Source organism: Euleptes europaea, chromosome 4, assembly GCF_029931775.1.
Source record: "Euleptes europaea isolate rEulEur1 chromosome 4, rEulEur1.hap1, whole genome shotgun sequence".
Lineage (NCBI taxonomy): Eukaryota > Metazoa > Chordata > Lepidosauria > Squamata > Sphaerodactylidae > Euleptes > Euleptes europaea.
This window is the reverse complement of record NC_079315.1, coordinates 108,551,852-108,571,703: the sequence shown is the minus strand read 5'-3', so window position 1 is coordinate 108,571,703 and position 19,852 is coordinate 108,551,852. Positions and strand designations below refer to the sequence as shown.

Below are 19,852 nucleotides of genomic sequence, written 5' to 3'. Positions count from 1 at the left end.
GTAGACATATTCATGGAGGAAAGGGGTATTCATGGCTATTAGTTAGAATGGTACTAGTCATGTGCATACCTATTCTCTCTAGTATCAGAGGAACATGCCTGTTATATTGGTTGCGGTGGAACACAGGCAAGATGGTGCTGCTGCAGTCGTCTTGTTTGGGGGCTTCCTAGAGGCACCTGGTTGCCCACTGTGTGAACAGACTGCTGGACTTGATGGCCTTGGTCTGATCCAGCAGGGCCTTTCTTATGTTCTTATGTTGTTCTCATGTTTGTTTATGGGGTGGTTTGCCAGTGCCTTCCCTAGTCGTCTTCCCTTTACCCCCAGCAAGTTGGGTACTCATTTTACCAACCTGGGAAGGATGGAAGGCTGAGTCAACCTTGAGCTGGCTACCTGAAACCGACTTCCGTCTGGATTGAACTCAGGTCTCGAGCAGAGCTTTTCACTACAGTACTGCAGCTTAACACTCTGCGCCACAGAACTCCTACCCTTTTACAAACCTGCCCTTGTGTGTGTGTGTAAATTGCCGTCAAGTCACAGCCAACTTATGGGGACCCCTTATGGGGTTTTCAAGGCAAGAGACAAACAGAGGTGGTTTGCCAGTGCCTTCCTCTGCACAGCAACTCTGGACTTCCTTGGTGGTCTCCCATCCAAATACTAGCCAGGGCTGACCCTGCTTACCTTCTGAGATCTGACGAGATCAGTACCCTGCCCTTACCCTTCTACAAACCAGTTCTTGGGTTGACCCCCAAAGAGCCCCAGACTCACCATAGGAGTGTCCATTTATACAACACTTCTTGAAAGCCATGATGTTTTGCGTCAGCGTCCCCGTCTTGTCTGAGAAGATGTAATGGATTTGTCCAAGCTGTTCGTTCAAAGTGGTGGTCCTGGCCTTGGCAGCTGTATCCTTCTCTGGATAATACATTTGCAAGTCCCAGTTGATAAAATAGCTCTGGCCCAGACGGATCACTTCAACGCTGATGGGGGGAGGGGATATGAGGAGACAAGTGATTATTATATTAGTTCTGAGGAGATACTTAGAACACAAACGCAAAACTATGCAATTTTCAAGGATGCAAGTGAAGCAGGTGAGATCCTGACGGATAAATCTTGGCAGTGCAATTATGTGAAGCAATAAATGAAAAAGAAGTGGTCACAGATTACATACTCAGCTTGGGATTTGAAAATGAATAGAAAATACAACAATACAAAAATTATAGGTAGCCATGATATAAATATTATTTTGCATCAAGCAAGAATATTTGATGAGTGTGTTTTAAAACCGGCATTCATTTATTCAGGATTCATTAATTAAAGGTAAAGGTAGTCCCCCTGTGCAAGCACCAGGTCATTACTGACCCATGGGGTGAAGTCACATCATGCCATTTACTAGGGGTGGTTTGCCAGTGCCTTCCCCAGTCACCTTCCCTTTATCCCCAGCAAGCTGGGTACTCATTTTACCAACCTCAGAAGGATGGAAGGCTGAGTCAACCTTGAGCCGGCTACCTGAAACCGACTTCCGTCAGGATCGAACTCAGGTCATGAGCAGAGCTTTTGATTGCAGTACTGCAGCTTACCCTGCCCTTAAAGAAACTTTGGAGCATTGGTGAAAAATACCCTGTACTTTCTCTTCAGTTAAACTATCTGATTGTATGACCAAAACACTGAGAAATGACAGGGCTGGTGCCATCATAACACTGTTCTTTAGCCATAATGATGGGATGAGGATCAGGCATTAAAATCTTTTTTTCACATCCTGGTTTGGAGCTAACCCTGGTGAGCGTTAGTGTCAAGGAAGACATAACAACTAACCATGGTTAAGGCTGGCAGGAGAGAATTCCTGCATAAATAGGGAGGTGCTGGGAGGAAGGAACACATGATCACACAGCCCACTCCAAACCCCTTAACCCTGGCAAAAGGTCAGGAAGAACTGTTTTAAATCGTGCAAGGCCCTTGGCTGGGGGGGACTTGTGGAGAGCAGCAGGGTATAAAGTCTGTAAAGGAAATATGAAATATGTGCATCTGCCGGGAACGTTTGCAGGAAATAAAACATTAAGGTTGCAATCCTAAACACATTCAGTAGGAAATTTGATCACGTGGGGATTACTTTTTCTAACTGTTAGAGTGGTTCCTCAGAGGGACAGGCTTCCTCGGGAGGTGATCAGCTCTCCTTCCCTGGAGGTTTTTAAGAGGCTAGATTGCCATCTGTCAGCAATGCTGATGCTATGAGCTTAGGCAGATGATGAGAGGGAGGGCATCTTGGCCATCTTCTGGCATGGAGTAGGGGTCACTGGGGGTGAGGGGGGGAGGTAGTTGTGAATTTCCTGCACTGTGCAGGGGGTTGGACTAGATGACCCTGGTGGTCCCTTCCAACTCTATGATTCTATGTTTCTACTCTCAACCAAGCAAGTTCAGGATTTGCCTTATACCAAAACCAGAAATGGCCCACCTGAAGGATTAAGTCAAGAGCAAGTTTCTAGGTTATTGTTTTTTTTCAATCACAGACTTCTCTAGTTGTGACAACAGACATATGCTGAGCTAAACATGCCTATTTTATCTGAGCTACACATTTGCAGGCAAGTTCTCAGAGCAGCTATAATTTGAGGCAGATTCAGATCTATATGTGCAAAGAAAAACAAGAAAAAATGAAACAGCTCTGCTCATGTTCTACAGCAAACAGGAAATGAAGACAAAACTCCTTGGATCAAAATTTTATGAACCTTTCACTACCCACAACAACTTCAGCATTTACACACATTCATAATGAAGTTACCTCACGTAGAGGGAAATAGGGACCATGGTGTTAAGGACAATAATGTAGCCCCAAAAGTTGAGGAAGCCACGGTAGGAAGGGGTATAGTCCATTCCATCATAGAGATACCAAGAAATATTGCCAATCTGCTGCTCCCAGTAAGTGTGTCCAATAGCCAAGCCAGAAGACACCAAGATGAGCAAAACAAAGATCTGGAACATACAAGAACAAAAGCATCTTTTGTAAGGGGATAGTTGTACCTCATCATTTTTTTATACCCGTATCTCTAACCACCACGAACAATGTCAAGTTGCTGATGCTTGAAGAGAAAAATAGCTCTCTGTATAAACATGCCATAGTATATTCCCTGTTACTATGTATGGGTGTGAAAACTGGACAATGAAGAAAGCTGACAGGAAGAAAGTAGATTCCTTTGAAATGTGGTGTTGGAAGAGAGCGTTATGGATACTGTGGACCACCCAAAAAACAAATAAGTAGGTTCTACATCAAATCAAGCCTGAACTCTCTCTAGAAGCTTAAAATAACTAAACTGATGCTTTCGTACTTTGGGCACATTATGAGAAGGCAAGAAGAAGAAGAGTTAGTTTTTATATGCCAACTTTCTCTACCACTTAAGGAAGAATCAAACCAGCTTACAATCACCTTCCCTTCCCCACAACAGACACCCGGTGAGGTAGGTGGGACTGAGAGAGCTCTAACTGAGCTGTGACTAGCCCAAAGTCACCCAGCTGGCTTCATGTGGAAGAGTGGGGAAACCAACCCAGTTCACCAGTTTAGAGTCCAGCGCTTATGTGGAGGAGTGGGGAATCAAACCCGGTTCTCCAGATGAGAGTCCACCACCCCAAACCACCGCTCTTAACCACTACACCACGCTGGTCACTGGAAAGACAATAATGCTAGAAAAGTGGAAGGCAGCAGGAAAAGAAGACCCAGCATGAGATGGATTGACTGTATAAAGGAAGCCATGGCCCTCAATTTGCAAGACCTGAGCAAGGCTGTTAATGATAGGATGTTTCAGAGGTCATTAATTCATAGGGTCGCCATAAGTCAGAAGCGACTTGACAGCGCTTAACACACACACGCATAAACTGTCTGCAAACCTGCATAGTGCCATTCTATACAGCAAGCGGTTTCCTATTTGGGATAAGTTACTATTATTTATGTAGATATTTACAAGTGGGGGGCCAGTGCGACTCACAGGGGTTATCCCATCCTTTTTTGTCATCATCCCTCCCCCCGCTCACCAGGCCACCCATTTGCCAGCCAGCCCACCCACCTGGCCCAGGTACATACAAATATCTCCCACTGTGTACATGGCCCCAGCATGTGAGTTTTTAGATCTGCATGCTAAAGTCTGCATTCAGTGTTAGATATATGATAAACAGCTGCTTTTCTCTCCAACGGGGCTCCAAAGCAGCTCACAAGATAGTTCTCCCTTCCTTCATTTTATCCTCACAACAACAGTCCGGTAAAGCAGGATAGGCTGGGAGCGTGTGACTGGCCCAAGGACACCCAGCAAGCTTTCATGGTAGAGTGGGGATTCGAACTTGTATCTCCCAGATCCTAGTCAGACACTCGAACTACTACAAATTTCTGGCCCTCATTCATTCATCTTACTGTATGCTAACACAACAGTCATTTCAGCCAAGAGAGTCCGGGCTATTAAAAAGGGCAAACTGTGGTCTTAAATACATTTATGACTAGTCACAAAAGCACGAAAATCTGCATCTAAAAAAGTGTGCACAGCCAAGACTTTTTTTTTCTCTCTCCAACATTTTGTTCCAAAGACACAGGCCTTTTATGCAGGGATGTTTCCCCAAGGTCACCCGTGCCGACTGCTTCGGGGCTTCCTTTTGATTATGCACACTTTTTCTGCCCATCAGAGGTTGCCTTGCTTTCCCCGTGCATTTTGCCTGCGTTTTCCAGATTCTGGCTAAATCAGAATCTGGAAAACACGAGCAAAACACGTAGGGATCGCGACGCGACCTCTGATGGGCAGAAAAGGCATGCATAATCAAAAGGAAGCCCCGAAGCAGTCGGTGGGGGTGACCGCGGGGAAACGTCCCTGCATAAAAGACTACAAGCTACTGCCCTGCCAAAGTTACTTGCCTCTCTGGCAGCAGGAAATTCTGCAGGGGCAAGAACGGCAAACAAAAGTCTCGGTTGTGTACATGGAGTCCCCCCATGTATGCATGGCATTTCCTTAATCCGGTCCTGCCCCTCCATCTCACTTACAAAAGGACCGTATCTGTCATTGGATAGGAAGGAAGGCTATTCCTCCACTGATTTGCATGGGTATCTTGGGAAGGGCATTTCAAGAGCAGAGAAGCTGGGCAACGTTGCCAGGTTCGTACCAGGATATGCCAATGTTGCATTGTTCACGATGAAAATTTAATCTGCTCAAACATGAAAAACAGCAAACAGTTAACCAGCCACGCCTTCTGTATACGACAAAAGGGAAAGTTAAACGTCTTACCGTATATACCATATAATTCATAAGGGAGTCTATTTTAGTTCTTTTAAAGCGCGTTTTCCCACTGTTCTTCATGATTTTCGTGTCCGCTCCTGAAAACCACATTAAAAAGCACAGTATAAATGTCACAGTTATTAACTTTGTAAATACAATTGTGTCTTCACAAAAGCTGGACACACCCGTGCTTTTTTTATAACTATACAGGTACACTGGATTATTTCTCACAGATTTCCTTTAGTGGAAATTCTCCCCCGTGCAAACTTTAAAAACACAGTTTTCTCTGTTCAAGCTGGTAGCCACCATACCCCGTTCACCCCATTAGTACCTGCGAATATGACAAGCCCATGGCAAGCGTCTGTGTTTCGGATTTTGCAGCCGCGTAACAAGATTTTGTCAGCGTCCAGCGCGTAACTCCTTCCTTTCCATTTCAGCGTTCCTGTGAATTTATCTAGCCGGTTGTTGGGCTCTTCACTTTCTACCAAGCCTAATGAAATTTGCAGGGGGCGGGGAGGAAAGCAGTGGATCACAAAAACTGGCTGGCCATAGAAGTGTTTTACTGCATCCTATTTCCGAGGTGACTAGGGTTGCCAACCTCCACGTGGTGGCTGGAGATCTCCCGCTATTACATCTGCTCTCCAGGCGACAGAGATCAGCTCACTTGGAGAAAATGGATGCTTTGGAAGGTGGACTCTATGGCATTCTACCCCATGGAAGTCCCTCCCCTCCCCAAATCCCGCCCACCTCAGGCTCCATCCCCAAAATCTCCAGGTATTCCCATCCTGGAGCTGGCAACCCTAGAGGTGACGCGCAGGGTGGTGGTGCAGGGAATATCTTTCTCCCCTCCCACCGAATACCGCCGAAAGGGAAGGCAGTACCTTTACCGGCAGGTGTCACAAAAGCTGGCAGACCTGCTGGAGTACAGCTCCAACATTACCCAGGTGTGCAGCTTAGGATTGCCAAGTCCTTCTTCGCCACCAGTGAGAGGTTTTGGGGGCGGAGTCTGAGGAGGGCGGGGTTTGGAGAGGGGAGGGACTTCAGTGCCATAGAGTCCAACGGCCAAAGCAGCCATTTTCTCCAGGTGAACTGATCCCTGTCGGCTGGAGATCAGTTGTAATAGCAGGAGATCTCCAGCTAGTACCAGGAGGTTGGCAACCCTAGTGCAGCTACAGAGGGGCTAGTGGGACTTGGCTCCTGCAAGTGTTGTCATCACCCTGTGCCCATGTTGGGCTCCTCTAGTTGCTCAGCAGCTTTGTGCCTGCGCAGTGCTATGCCTGTGGTCCCAGCACCTCCGCCACTGCCGCCCAATGCCTGCCAGACGGGCACCACTTTCCTCTCCTCCTTCGGGAGCACTTTTTCTTAATTATGTTTTAAATTATGTTTTATTTTGTAAGCCGCCTCAGGCAGGTTCCCTGGAAAGGTGGCATAAAAGTCTATCAATAAACAAACAAACAAACAATCCGCTCCTGGAATGAACAATATGATAGACCTATCTTGTACAGCCCCTGCCAACTTCCAGATAGGCGTTGGTGTTCTGACCCTACCCCCAAAGCTTATGCTGCACCCCTGGGTGGTTTCCCAGAGATGGAGGGATCATAATGCCAACTGCCAGGTGTGTCTCAGCAGATGTACAGTTCAGTGTTTCCTCATTGAGGGAAGGAGGGGGCCTTGATCTCTCCCTCCCTATGGAAACATCTTCTGGGACACAGCTCAAAGATGAGTTGGTTATTATATCCCACTTTTTATCCACCTTTAAGGAGTCTCAAAGCGGCTTACAATTGCTTTCCTTCCTCCCCACCCCCCACAATAGGCCCCTTGTGAGGTAGGTGGGGCTAAAAGAGTTCTGAGAGAACTATGACTAGCCCAAGTCATAGCCCAACTATGACTAGCCCAAGGTCACCCAGCAGGCTTCATGTGGAGGAGTGGGGAAACCAGCCCGGTTCACCATACTGGAATCCGCAGCTCATGTAGAGGAGTGGGGAATCAAACCCGGCTTTCCAGATTAGAGCTGCTCTTAACCACTACACCACGCTCTAAACCACTTCCCACGCTGGATGGAAAGTCAAAGCAACGGGTTCGAAACCCCACCCCCCGCCCAGTTTCTCTGTTGCATTTCAAGGGCTTTCTTTTCACATCTGAAACCATATGAGGCAGTTGCAAAGGGGGAAAAAAAACAATAGCACATTTGCACAAACCATCGAAGGCAGCCAAAGCACTTTCTTCTTGAAGATACTGGTCTGTTACCTCCAGCGACATTTTGAACTTTAAGTTGGTTTCACTAAATGGGGGAAGAAAATGCATAGACTGTGAGGCCAACAGCTCATTAGCAACCATGGAATGTTTCGGCTCTTCATATTTACAAAGGGTCAAACGACAGGAACATAAGATAATTTCTCCTTATTCTATCCAGGGTCATAATTTAAAATTCCACATAACAGCTTAAAAACTGACAATGCAAACTGATAGAACAACAGTGTGAAAAAAATATACAAAATGTATTTGGGGGTTCCCTGGGAGTAAGCCCCACCAATAGGGTTGCCTACCTCCAGGTACTAGCTGGAGATCTCCTGCTATTACAACGGATCTCCAGCCGATAGAGATCAGTTCACCTGGAGAAAATGGCCGCTTTGGCCATTGGACTCTATGGCATTAAAGTCCCTCCCCTCCCCAAACCCCGCCCAGCTAAGCCTCCGCCCCAAAAACCTCCCGCAGGTGGCAAAGAGGGACCTGGCAACCCAACCCACCAAACAGACCTGAATAGGAATCTAAGTAGGCCTTCTTAGGAAATCTTCCTTCCTTAAAAGGCAACATACTGATTTTCTGCCTGCTGGGGGTTTGGACTTACCCATCTAGTTCAGCTGTCTCTACGTAACAAAGGCTGTTGGGTTCCGAACTGGACAGCAGCAGGATATCAGCCTGATGAGAAGAAGAATAAAGGGAGTTCAGAAATACTGCCGGGGCTTCAGTGCAAAATGACAAGAACGTGCATGAACAAAGATCGTTTTGCTTACGGGAACAAAGGCATTCTTCGCCAGTCGGATGACATCACCAACTTTAACGTCTTTCCATTTTGTACTTTTGAACCTGAAGTAGCAAGATACCTTACATCAAAAAAAAAAGCACAAACCTGAACTGAGCAGCATTAGAAAAATTGCTGGGGGTACCACACAATGCCACCGGGACTCGGAATTTGGCATCCGTAAGGTTGTCTCTCTCTGAGCCACACGTATTTTCCCATTCTCTTCCTCATATTAATATTCCACTCTTCCTCCAAAGAGCCACTGGTCGCTTATATGGCTGCCACCCATCTTATCCTCACAACAACCCTGTGAGGTTGGTTAGGCTGATAAACGGTGACTATCAGTACAATCGTAAACAGAGTTACTCCAGTCTAAGCCCACTGAAATCGATGGGCTTAGACTGGAGTAACTCTTCTTAGGATTGCACTGTATTTTTTCCTAAGGTCATATTCCCCTTTCCCTTCAATAAAGGGGCCACTGAATTTACACGTGCACATGAGTGAAAACTTACAGAGCACCCTGCCCCCCTCCAGAATTTTGTCACCCCCCAGTTTTCTCCCTGCAGACCTGATTATCAAAGGCATCAATTTTTTCCCATAAGAAATTCCTAGGTTGCCACTATCCTAGGAGGCTGGAACTACTAATTTTGATGTGGTAGCTGAAATTCCATAGAATTGTATCACACATAAAATTATCTAAATGTGGCATTTGTTCAATCTGTTTTTCTGTTTCCCTAAAACTTGCATCCAAAACCATCCAGTTCTTTTTAAAACAAACACCTCCTTTTACTCAGCAAAACTGGTTTCTATTCGGCAGTGATTTTAACTGCTGTGTATGAGAGCCAGCGTGAGCGGTGGACTCTAATCTGGAGAACCGGGTTTGATTCCCCATTCCTCCACATGAGCGGCGGACTCTAATCTGGTGAACTGGATTTGTTTCCCCACTCCTTCACATGAAGCCTGCTGGGTGACTTTGGACTAGTTACAGTTCTCTTAGAGCTCTCTCAGCCCCACCTACCTCACAGGGTATCTGTAGTGGGGAGAGGAAGGGAAGGAGACTGTAATCCGGTTTGATTCTCCTTAAAAGGTAGAGAAAGTCGGCATATAAAAACTAACTCTCCTTCATCGTCTTCTGAACATCGCTAAAGACTACAGCAGTTCCTAAGATCATGGCTGGGTGAACCCTACAAGCAAATGAAAACTTCAAGTCTATGCTATGTTGGAAATATTATGGATGTATGCCTTTTAATGATGAAAATGGTAGAAGTTTATCTTGATTGTTTAATGTGATGCATCTCAGAATTGTGTTTTTAGTGACTTGTTTGTGAGAAATAATGCTAAATCACAGTCTATTTAAGGGACAGTTGACCTCATGTTTTCCAGCTGATCCATGTGACCACTAGAACTATCTACTTATAAATAAAAAGGCAATTGAAAGAGTCTCAATGTTCCAGATTCTGTGCTCTCTCACCAAATCTACCTTACAGGTTCTGATCCACTCAATAACTGAAAATGCAATATGAAAATAGCTGCAAATTCTGCCCTCCCCATGGCCAGTGCGGTGACTTGGATACGACTCTACTAATTTTCATCCACTGAAAGGACAGGTCTGCCCACAGTTTCGAGCCTTCAGAATAAAACTGTGCTTAAGTTGGAAGCAATATTTTCATCTTAATGTCTCTCACTTGGTTATGTAGTACAGGTGCAAACTGTTCTTCAATGCCGGATCGCTACATGTTTTCCATATTATGGAATTTAACTCCATATGAATGAGGGACGGGACAATTTGTCTAGCAAAATGCATTTCTCAACAGCACGACTCCATTCTCAGCTACTGTCTGAAGAACTGAGAAGACCCCAAAAATGCAAACACTGTTTACACGGATACAATGAATATATATTCAGCCCAGGCAAGGTCACAACACAATACCTCCCATCCTTGATCACATCACACGTGCGGTTGTTAATTTCATTATCCATTCGATGTCGAGCCTGAATTGGGAGGATAAAGAGAGATCTTATATACACCCGGATCCCCCTACAGTTCCATTCTGACCCGACTTCTACTTTGCTTTGATGTATCCTATCCACTGAGAGCCCTGACCTGGCTTAGCCTAGGCTAGCCTGATCTCGTCAAATCTTGGAAACTAAGCAGGGTCAGCCTTGGTTAATATTTGGATGGGAGACCACCAAGCAAGCCCAGGGTTGCTACACAGAAGCGGGCAACGGCAAACCACCTCTGTCAGTCTCTTGCCTTAAAAACTCTATGGGGTCACCTTAAGTAGGCTGCAGCTTCATGGAATTTCCCACCACCCACTGAGACTCTGCATATTGCTGGTTAGCACAGAACAAGGAGGGGTGTCAATTAGGGTTGCCAGGTCCCTCTTTGCAACCAGCAGGAGGTTTTTGGGGCGGAGCCTGAGGTGGGCGGGGTTTAGGGAGGGGAGGGACTTCAATGCCATAGAGTCCAGTTGCCAAAGCGGCCATTTTCTCCAGGGGAACTGATCTCTATCGGCTGGAGATCAGTCGTAATAGCAGGAGTTCTCCAGCCGCTACTTGGAGGTTGGCAACCCTAGTGTCAGTGTTTACGGGCCCTCTGCTGCCTCAACCTCCCAGCCCTCAAATGCAGTTTCACACGACAGAATAGAGCACGATTCCCTTACACTCCTTTTAGCTGCATGATCCAAAACAAATAAAGAGGAATAGAATTCTACTCCCTCGAGTATTATTCCTTCCACCAGGAAATGGAAGATCTTCCCAGAAGCTCTAAGTTGCAGGGGGCTTAGAATGACACTGTATTTCCTATTGGAAGGAAGAGTTGCAGGAGGAAGCAGAAACCACCGTTCCCTTGAACGACGGGTCTACGGAGGCCTCGGTGTGCTTGCAGGTGGGTTTGAGGTGGCATTAGGGGTTGGGAGGGGACTGCCTATTTGAACTGCCACTTCTTTCTAATGCTGACTTTTTTTTTATTCTTCTTCTTCCAGCGTCAGGGCTAGACTGGCCCCTGTCTCGAGTTAGCTATAGGCCCTCTGCTAGATTACAGACACCTCTGGAGGCGTAACTCAGAAGGTAGAGAATGGTCTTACCTCTGCACCCCTAAATATAACACTAGCAAGCCCTCACTTGCAACAAATGATCAATTAATAATAAAATGGCAACAGTCAATGTAGCAACCTGTATACTTTCCTTGGGGGGAGTTCTGAAAGCAACCCCCCCTTCCTTGTTCTCAGCTAGTCAATTAGTTCTTATTCTGCCAAATTTCATTTGGGAAAGTCATTTTATTCCTTGGTTTGAGACGGTTTGCACATAAAACCATAGTTTGTGTGGCAAATCAACCACCCCAACATTAAAAAACAGTAGCAGTTTTTTTAAAAAATTAAGATGCAAGGACAGGGATGCTATGAGTGACAGCTGGGGCATCATGTCACTTCAGGTTAAAAAAAATAGAAGTGACATAAGTACCTCTAGGAATCACCAGAAACTCTATGGTTTTATCATAGACTTTCTGGCAATTCCTAGAGCTACCTATTCAATTTCTGTTTTTTACCAGAAGTGACAGGACGCCACAGCCAGCATCGGCCCCCATACCCATACCAATGCCCACATCCCCCCATCTTGTGCAATGGTGGGAGGAAGTGGGGTGGGGGAATGCTCCGGCATTGTGCCAGCATGCTCATTTCACTTCTGGTAAAAACATGGCAGATACTCTAGCGTTTTGAAAAAACTTTTTGGTTTCACCATAAAATTTTCACAAAATGCTAGACCGTCCACCATGGTGCCCCTGTTTTTCACTGGAAGTGATGTAGGTGAGCCAGTGTGATGTTGACGCACCAGGCCATACCCCCTCCCCCATTTCCGTCTGGGCTTTGCCGGCTACAGCCTAGCAATTCTAAAAGAACAAAAAAAGTGATTCTTACAATATCATCCACTAGATCTTTAATTGCGGTGATGCCCAGTACCAGGAGCAAAGGGATCAAAGTTGTATACCAAGAGAGGGTAGTTATTTGAGGAATTGTCTGTAAACAAAAAAAGACCCCTGTATTAGGCAGAGTTTTTCCAATGCGAAACAACTGTGAAACAACACACAAAAATTACACGAAGCAAGTGAACATCAGAAGTGACCCTAATTTATTTTGTTTCTTTTTTTTTAAATTTAAGTCACTTTTTAAGGTGCCTGCCTCCCAGTTAGGAACTCAAAGCGGAACGCTGCGATGCTCAAAGAAAGCAAACACTGAATGCAGCATAATGAGATGTCCACGGAAGGCAGGCCTACAATTCAGGACCAGTATCTGAGCCTCCAAGGAAGGATGAGAACTGCTGTTATGTAAGAAACGATGGAGCTGGGTTTATAGTCTTACTCTGAAAAAACTGTTACAGGCACATATGAACATATAAGAAGCCCCCTTATACTGAATCAGACTATCGGTTAGGGTTGTCAGCTCTGGGCTGGGATATACTTGGAGATAGGGGTGGAGCCTGAGGAGGGCGGGGTTTGGGGAGGGACTTCAGTGGGGTATAGTGCCATACAGTCCACCTTCCAAAGTGTCCATTTTCTCCAGGTGAACTGATCTCTGTCGCCTGGAAATCAGTTGTAATAGCAGATCTCCAGCCACCATCTGAAAGTTGGCTACCCTACCATCAGTCCATGAAGGTCAGTATTGCCTACTCAGACTGGCAGCAGCCCTCCAGAGTCTCAGACGGAGGTATTTCACATCACCTTCTACCTGGCCCTTTTAACTGGAAATGCTGGGGATTGAACCTGGGACCTTCTGCATGCAAAACGGAAGCTCTACCATTGAGCCACAGCCCCTTCCAGGAAGGCGTGATCCCCTCTACCCCAAGATAAAAATGTCCCCTTTTCCACACAATGGCAAAGAAAAAAGAATAGATGTATTATGGGAGTTAGATACTTTATTCACAAACATGCCCCCCCATTCACATTCTGCTGCGCAAATATGACCTCAAGCACAAAGACTGGTCACAACATTACAACATCATGAGATGAACATACACACAAATCACTGTTAATGCTCATTAAATGGTGAAAATACACAGGGCGAATTCTTCTCTGGCTATGGCTAAAGAAGGGGTCTACAAGATGAGTAACCCTTATCCGGACTGCTTGGGACCAGAAGTGGTCCATATTTCATATCTTTCCGTATTTTGGAATATCTGGACCCCAACCTGAGGCAGAGAGAGTGAAGCAAGCTTGTAGCAGCTTCTAGCAGGCGTGCCAGTGGTAGCCTGCTCCTCCCAGGAAGGAAAGCTGGCTTCCCTTTTTTCTCTCCCCATCTTTCCCATCCTCCTTCCTCCTTCCTGTCTCCTCTGTACCCTGTTCCAGCTGACACCTGCATGCTGGCTCAAATGGTTCAGTTTTTGGATCAGTCCAGATATTGGATGTGCGGATAAGGGATACTCAACCTGTAGGGTCAAGCATCGGCAGGGCCAGCTCAAGGTATTATATCACTCCACACAAGCTCCACCTCTTGCCCTCTCCCATGTGAAGGAAAAGAAGGCTATTCAAGGCTGCTAGTCAAAATGGATACTAGTCATGATGCGTACCTATTCTATGCCAATGACCAGGAGTGGGCCAAGCCTTTGCAGTGGATTGGCATCCTTCTCAGGGTGCCTACCCAGGCAGCTGCTTAGAGGGCCCACACTGGGCGTCAGCAATTATTCACATCAGAACAAGGGCCCTCATACAATATCCCAGCTACAAAGCGTGTGTGCCAAAGTCCGAGGCTCACAATCCAGTCAAAACCACAAGATGGCATCAAGGCACGGAACATCAGCCAGCTGTGAATGCTACTGTATTCACGGGTCCATAGGTAAACCAAGTACAAAAGAAACAGAATCTCCACTTTGTAAAGAAAGTGTCTTACCTGTAAAATAAGGAGAATCAGGAAATAGAAGTTGGCAGCTCTTTTAAACTGTTCAAGTAAATTTAATGGCAAGAAGGTGATGGGGTTATACTTGTAGGTTTTAATTGCATTCCCCTGTTGAGGACAAAAAAGGGGGGAGTCAATCTGGATAGAACATTAAATATTCTATATTCAGTTTGCATGCCATGTAAAACATTTCTTTTAGTGAAATCCTCCTCCCAGCTGCCTCGGTTAGACAAGTGCATTATGCAAACTATTTTGCCACAGGTGACAGCCTTGAACAAGTCGCCTGAAACAGACTTTGAAGGTTTAATGTTTTGCAAGAAGTCTTAACCTGTTTTCAAATATCATATCAATCCATAACAAAAAAAATCAGGCAAAACTAAGAATGGAAAGAAAACAAACAAATATTTCATTTCCATGTGAAGCTTCCTCCCCCCCAAGGACCCAATTCTGACCTTGGGCAGAATATTTAGCATTTATTTAGTCAATTGACAAAAGTACTACACATGTTATCTTGCTACAATCTTCTCAGGTGCTCTGCAAGGCAGGTAAGTAATATTGTCACCCCCATATTGCGAATGGGAGACTAACAGCGCATTCCTGACTTTTGAGGATGGAAGTCCTCAGGAGGCCAGGAAGGGGCTGCGCCGGCATCGGGGCCCTCCACGCTGGCATCTGGTCTACTTATGTCGCCGTAAGTGGCCCCAACACCGGCGGGGAGGGCCAGATTCTGGTCTTCGGGCCCTGCCATGACAGCGCCACCCTGGAACGTCGCCAGGGCCTTCCGCCGGTGTCTTACCGGAGTAAAGGCCCATGCCAGTGTTCCAGGGGGCATTCCAGCGTCCCCGAGGGCGTCCCCAGGGCATTCTGGGGAGCGGAGTTGCCTGTTGGCAGCCTCCTGACCCCTTTTGCCCCATAACGCCAGCACAGAGAACAGTATTGCTGCACCTGCTGTTCTCTATGGGGCAAAAAGCCCCATTTAAACTTTTAAAAGCCTGCAAAAGGCTTTTTTAAGGTTTTTGGCGGCCAGGAAACCAGTTTGGAGGTGGCACAGCAGCGCCTCCTCCACGCCGTCCCCAGCCGCCAGGGGCTCAGGAATGCACTCTAAGGCTAAGAGGGAAGTTAGTGAGTTGCATAGGATCACACCTTTCACCACAGTGCTATATACCACTTTCCACTTACAATGCGTGCATGCAAGGTCTGTGCAGGAATATCATAGAACACACCAAAAAAGGGCACCTAATACTTTGATTAACCAATTTCACATGATTATCTGCAGAAACACCCAATCTCACTGTGACCAGAAGAGAGCAAAGGCTCCATTTAACACAGACTGCATTCAGACATCACAACAACCTGCCACTGGGCACAAACACAGCTTGGTTGCTGGGCTCATGTATTTGCCTCAGCCCTCCTCCCTCTCTCCTGCTCTTGTACACGGTGGAGCCTGATTCAGAACTTCCTGGTCTGCTCAAGGTCTATCTCGCCGTGACGGCCGGATGCCTAGCAAACCTGGAGTTGGTTAACTTCCCCACAATGCAGGATTTTAAACCCCCGGTTTAGAATCCTGATTTGTACAAGGGGAGGAGGGGGAGACCCAGACACCAATTCAGATATCACAGCAAACTGAAGCTTGAGCAAACCAGGAAGTTTCTAAACAAGCTGCGTGCATGGATTGAGGAGGAGGAGGCCGGAGCTGTGAGGGAGCACATGGGCACGGCAAACAAGCTGCGTTCGTGCCCCGTCTCAGTTTAATTACCGCTTGTTGGGAAATCTGAATTTAGCCAATGTCTGGCGAATATCTAGAACTCAGGATTCAGTTAACTTGCCATCATAGACCCAATACCAGAGTACCCTGTTAGGAACTAGCGTTGCATTCATGGTGAACATGAAGCAAATCTCAAAACTATAAATCCGCATCGGACCTACATATCTAAAAGACTGTCTTTTCCCATATGCTCCCATGCACCACTGTGGTCTTCAGGCAGCCATCTGCTACCATCATAGACCTTGCTTTATAGAACAGGCTCCCTTATGAGGTGAGGAAACACCTTCTCTAGAGGCATTTAGGAGGCTCTGCAAGGCTACTGCCCTGACCTGGATGGCACAGGCTAGCCCAATCTTGTCAGATCTCAGAAGCTAAGTAGGGTCAGCCTTGTTAAGCCTGACAAATCCTAAAACGTGCTACGGCTCAAAAGTGCCACCTAGAAGGTCTGGACCCCTAGAAATTCCAGTAGAATGAGGTATTCACTTCCAAATGATATTGTAAGTCACTCTGGGTTCCCAATGGGGGAAACAAAACTTGAGACGCACTTTATCATAGTTAGCATGTGTTACTATCCTCTGTGGGGGAAAAATCTACTTACTGAATATTTACTTTTCTGAAGGCACAGATACGTCGTTTTCTTAAATTGTGGCTGTTCATAGAAGGCACGATCATTTGCTTTTACTTGCCAACTGCAGTCTGAAAAACAAAACACAACACTCAGCCACATGGAGTGAAAAACTGATCCGCCCTACTAGGTTATGAAGGCTTGGGGGATCTAGTAAATGTTAGATTTTACTCCTGTTAACTATTCTAGCAAAACTATAGTTCAAACATAAAATAGGAACCCAACGTACATCCAGATGGCAAATACCCCCTTTTTTCTTATCAGATCACAGTTAAAATTACTGGAAAACAGTATGATTTATGCGTCCCTACTATGTTTCATAATACCCAGACGGCTTGAGAAACCCTCACCAGAACCAAGAAACTCGCATCCCATGTGAGTTCACTGAATTTGTAGCATTGTTTCTCAACCTAGCATGTGCTTCACTTATGTTTCAGTTAATGCAAACTAGAAATTCTAGCAAACCAGCAAAACAACCTTGGCAGACAAATATCCAAAAACTGGGAGAGCAAGTTCTTATAGCACAGTAAAGTTTACTCTTGGAGCGTGTGTGTTTATGTGGGGGGGGGGGGAGACATCCCAGGTAAATAACATACAGTCCCTAGTGACCCCAACATCCCCCCTTTAGAAAATGAGGGACAGTATGATTAGAGACTATATCAATATATTCATTTGCAAGCAGGATATACCACATCTTCGAAGAAAAATAAGAAGTAGCCCTATAACTACTTTTCCTTACATTGAAGCTATTATTATTGTTCACCGCACCAAGTGGCACTTGTTCATGCAATAACAGTCACCATCACAATGGACTTGGGAGAATGCCAGGTTTGTGGGAGCTGGAACTGCCAGGCTGGTGGTGGCAGAATTCCACAGTCTATCATTCCAAAAAATTAATACTCTCTACAAAAAGTAAATCATTTGGAGGGACACTGTAAAAACAAAGTCTGTACGTTTGTGGGCATTGGCTTGAAAACACACACACACATAGAGGTTCTTGAATGTATTTTCAGTCTGCCACTTGCTTACGGTTGCCAATCTCCTGGAATTATGACTGATCTCCAGAATATAGAGATCAATTCCCCTGGAAAAAATGACTGCTTTAGAGGGTGGACTCTATGGCATTATAATCCTCTGAGATCCCTCCTGAAATTCCCCAGGAATTTCCCAACCTGGCGTTGGCAACCCTACACCCACTGGAGATCACCCATCTTAACTTTCCATGCTTCACACTTCTACACTTTCCCAAACTATCTTTACAGATGCTGCCCTGTGTGAATCCCAGCCAGTGTGGTGTAGTGGTTAAGAGCAGTGGTTTAGAGCAGTGGAGTCTAATCTGGAGAACGGGGTTTGATTCCCCACTCCTCCACGTGAGCAGCGGATGCTAATCTGGTGAACCGGGATGGTTTCTCCCTTCTTCCACATGAAGCCTGCTGGGTGACCTTGGGCAAGTTACAGCTCTGTTAGAGCTCTCTCAGCCCCACCTACCTCACAGGGTGTCTGTTGTGGGGAGGGGAAGGGAAGGTGATCGTAAGCCGGTTTGATCTTCCTTAGGTGGTACAGAAAGTCGGCATATAAAAACCGGCTCTTCAACTTCTTAATTCACAAGTGCTTCTGGGATGCAGCATAAATATTGTAGCAAACATTGCTTCTTTAAAATCTGACCATGTGGTTATCATTTGCTCAGGTCCTCACCCTTTCTAAGCGTTTCTCGAGTTACTTCCACCTCTCTGTTGATGCGATTCTGCTCCGGCTCGACAGCAGGCTGAGTCTCCAATTCGTCCTCTGTCTCATCGTCACTATACGGCATCTCCTCATCGTTGGGCTGGGAATCCTCGTCGAAGGTCGTCTCCGAATCTCTTTCCGTCGTCATCCTGGCAAGCCGTTTCTGAACGAAGAAAAGAAAATTTCAGCCCCGCTGTGGCAGAGACATAACAGGAGTCCTGCCTGCCCAGTTCCCCGGTTTCTCTCAACGCCAAAAGCTTGAACAAAGTTCCCACGGCAGCGTTTTAACCACATTCGTAGCTTTCTGAACCTAAAGCCTACGGAGAAGGGCGATGACTTTCAAAACTTACTGACGTTACAAACTTCTTCCCGCCTTGAGTCCTTTGTGGTAGACCCTTAGAACATTACAAAGGACTCAGAAGTGGGTTTGAGGGCACACAGTCAGTTCCACCGGGCATTGACTGAGTTTCACTGTTGCCCCCCCGTGAACTGATATGTCACCTAGGATACTCAACACCCTCTTCCAGCTGCCCACTGTAGGAAAATATAAGGAGCAGTCTTTTCAGGAAACTGCCATTATTCTTCAATGAACTTTTGATAAGCACCTGAAGAAATCTCGGATTCCCCAGACCAATGTCCTGAAAATTACTGATATAGGGATCTAGCATGGTCCTGGTTTCCTCGACAAGTCCACTGCTATATTAATGTCCCAAACTCCATTTTGGGAGAGCATGAAGTCTTCACAGTTAATCGTTCCTACTTGTTATATGTACTGTCTATCTGTAACCTATACAACATCAGCATCTACCTCCAGGGTCTGCATCTTTGGGTAGCTGCTTAGACCTCCAGATGAGCATCACCGTGAAAGGTGCTTGCCTCCCCACAAATCCTGAACGGAGTAATTTTTAAATGTATCCTGAAACATAGACACTTCCAACTGGTCAGCAAGAGGTCTAGAGTGATCTCCAAGTGACCATGTCTGTCCCCTGCCCCCCCCCAATTATTTCTGCAGAAGGCCTTGGGCCCCAGTGCTTCAGGAGAAGGGTTGCCAGCTCCAGGTTGCGAAATACCTGGAGATTTTGGGGGTGGAGCCTGAGGAGGGCACGGTTTGAAGAGGGGAGGGATTTCAATGCCATAGAGTCCAATTGCCAAAGTGGCCATTTTCTCCAGGGGAACTGATCTCTGCCGCCTGGAGATCAGTTGTAATAGCGGGAGATCTCCAGCCACCACCTGGAGGTTGGCAACCCTATCCAGTAGGGTCAGCTTCTTCACCAGTCACTATTATAACTCTGATCCAAACATTTCCAGAAAGTTTGAAACAATGGGGGGGGGGACTTTTTTCCAAGTAGGAAAATTCCTGGAGATTGGGGGGGGGGTGGAGCCTGGAGCGGGTGGATTTTGGGGAGGGGAGGGAGCTCAGTAGGGTATAGAGCCATATAGAGTCCACCCTCCAAAGCAGCCATTTCATTTAGGGGAACAGATCTCTGTTGTCTGAAGATCAGATAGAACTCCAAGAGATCTCCAGGTGAGGTTGGAAACACTACCCACCCGTGTGCCTCCCCTGCCACCTGCCCCATGGGCCCTTCTGCT

At 46.2% G+C, this 19,852-nt stretch overlaps 1 protein-coding gene across 1 annotated transcript in view; it reads right to left on the bottom strand.

Moving 5' to 3' along the window:
• The window catches only part of ATP8B1 (ATPase phospholipid transporting 8B1), a 39,889-nt gene extending 21,479 nt beyond the window's left edge, over positions 1-18,410 (bottom strand). Inside the window, exons 1-12 of the mRNA XM_056848184.1 lie at positions 18,233-18,410; positions 16,511-16,608; positions 14,142-14,255; positions 12,177-12,275; positions 10,190-10,251; positions 8,252-8,324; positions 8,086-8,156; positions 7,436-7,518; positions 5,569-5,727; positions 5,247-5,335; positions 2,771-2,961; positions 766-974 (exon numbers count right to left, since the gene is read on the bottom strand). Of these exons, the coding sequence (XP_056704162.1) occupies positions 766-974; positions 2,771-2,961; positions 5,247-5,335; positions 5,569-5,727; positions 7,436-7,518; positions 8,086-8,156; positions 8,252-8,324; positions 10,190-10,251; positions 12,177-12,275; positions 14,142-14,255; positions 16,511-16,608; positions 18,233-18,410 (1,426 nt within the window). The remainder of the gene's footprint in view (positions 1-765; positions 975-2,770; positions 2,962-5,246; positions 5,336-5,568; positions 5,728-7,435; positions 7,519-8,085; positions 8,157-8,251; positions 8,325-10,189; positions 10,252-12,176; positions 12,276-14,141; positions 14,256-16,510; positions 16,609-18,232) is intronic.
• Between the last annotated feature and the right edge of the window lie 1,442 nt (positions 18,411-19,852).